Here is a 331-nt window from a genome sequence, read left to right on the forward strand (position 1 = left end):
CCCCCCCCCCCGCCCCTCCCCGCCCCGTCCGTCGGTAGCGGCTCCGCCGGGCGCCGCCGCCGCGGCCATGGACTGAGCGGCACCATGGGCGCCAAGGAGTCCCGCATCGGCTTCCTCGGCTACGACGAGGCGCTGCGGAGGGGTGAGGGCGCGGCGGGGACGGGGCAGGGCGGCTGTGCGGGTGGGTGGTGTGTGTGTGTGTGAGGGCGCCCCCCCCCCCCCGCCCGCCACTCCCCTCACTCGCCGGGCCCACGTGACCCGGCATGGAGGAGGCTGCGGGGCGGGCGCGCGGCCGCCTCCTCCCCCCGCCCCCCCCGGGAGGCCCCGCCCC

At 81.6% G+C, this 331-nt stretch overlaps 1 protein-coding gene across 3 annotated transcripts in view; it reads left to right on the forward strand.

Annotated features, from left to right (window-relative positions):
- The first annotated feature begins 8 nt into the window (after positions 1 to 8).
- Positions 9 to 331, forward strand: part of USP32 (ubiquitin specific peptidase 32) — a 67,487-nt gene continuing 67,164 nt past the window's right edge. For all 3 annotated transcript variants that reach the window (XM_027660135.1, XM_027660137.1, XM_027660139.1), the window contains exon 1: positions 9 to 142. In XM_027660135.1, the coding sequence (XP_027515936.1) occupies positions 85 to 142 (58 nt within the window). In that variant the 5' untranslated portion in view covers positions 9 to 84. The remainder of the gene's footprint in view (positions 143 to 331) is intronic.

Source organism: Corapipo altera, unplaced genomic scaffold (genome assembly GCF_003945725.1).
Source record: "Corapipo altera isolate COAL_440 unplaced genomic scaffold, ASM394572v1 271, whole genome shotgun sequence".
NCBI lineage: Eukaryota > Metazoa > Chordata > Aves > Passeriformes > Pipridae > Corapipo > Corapipo altera.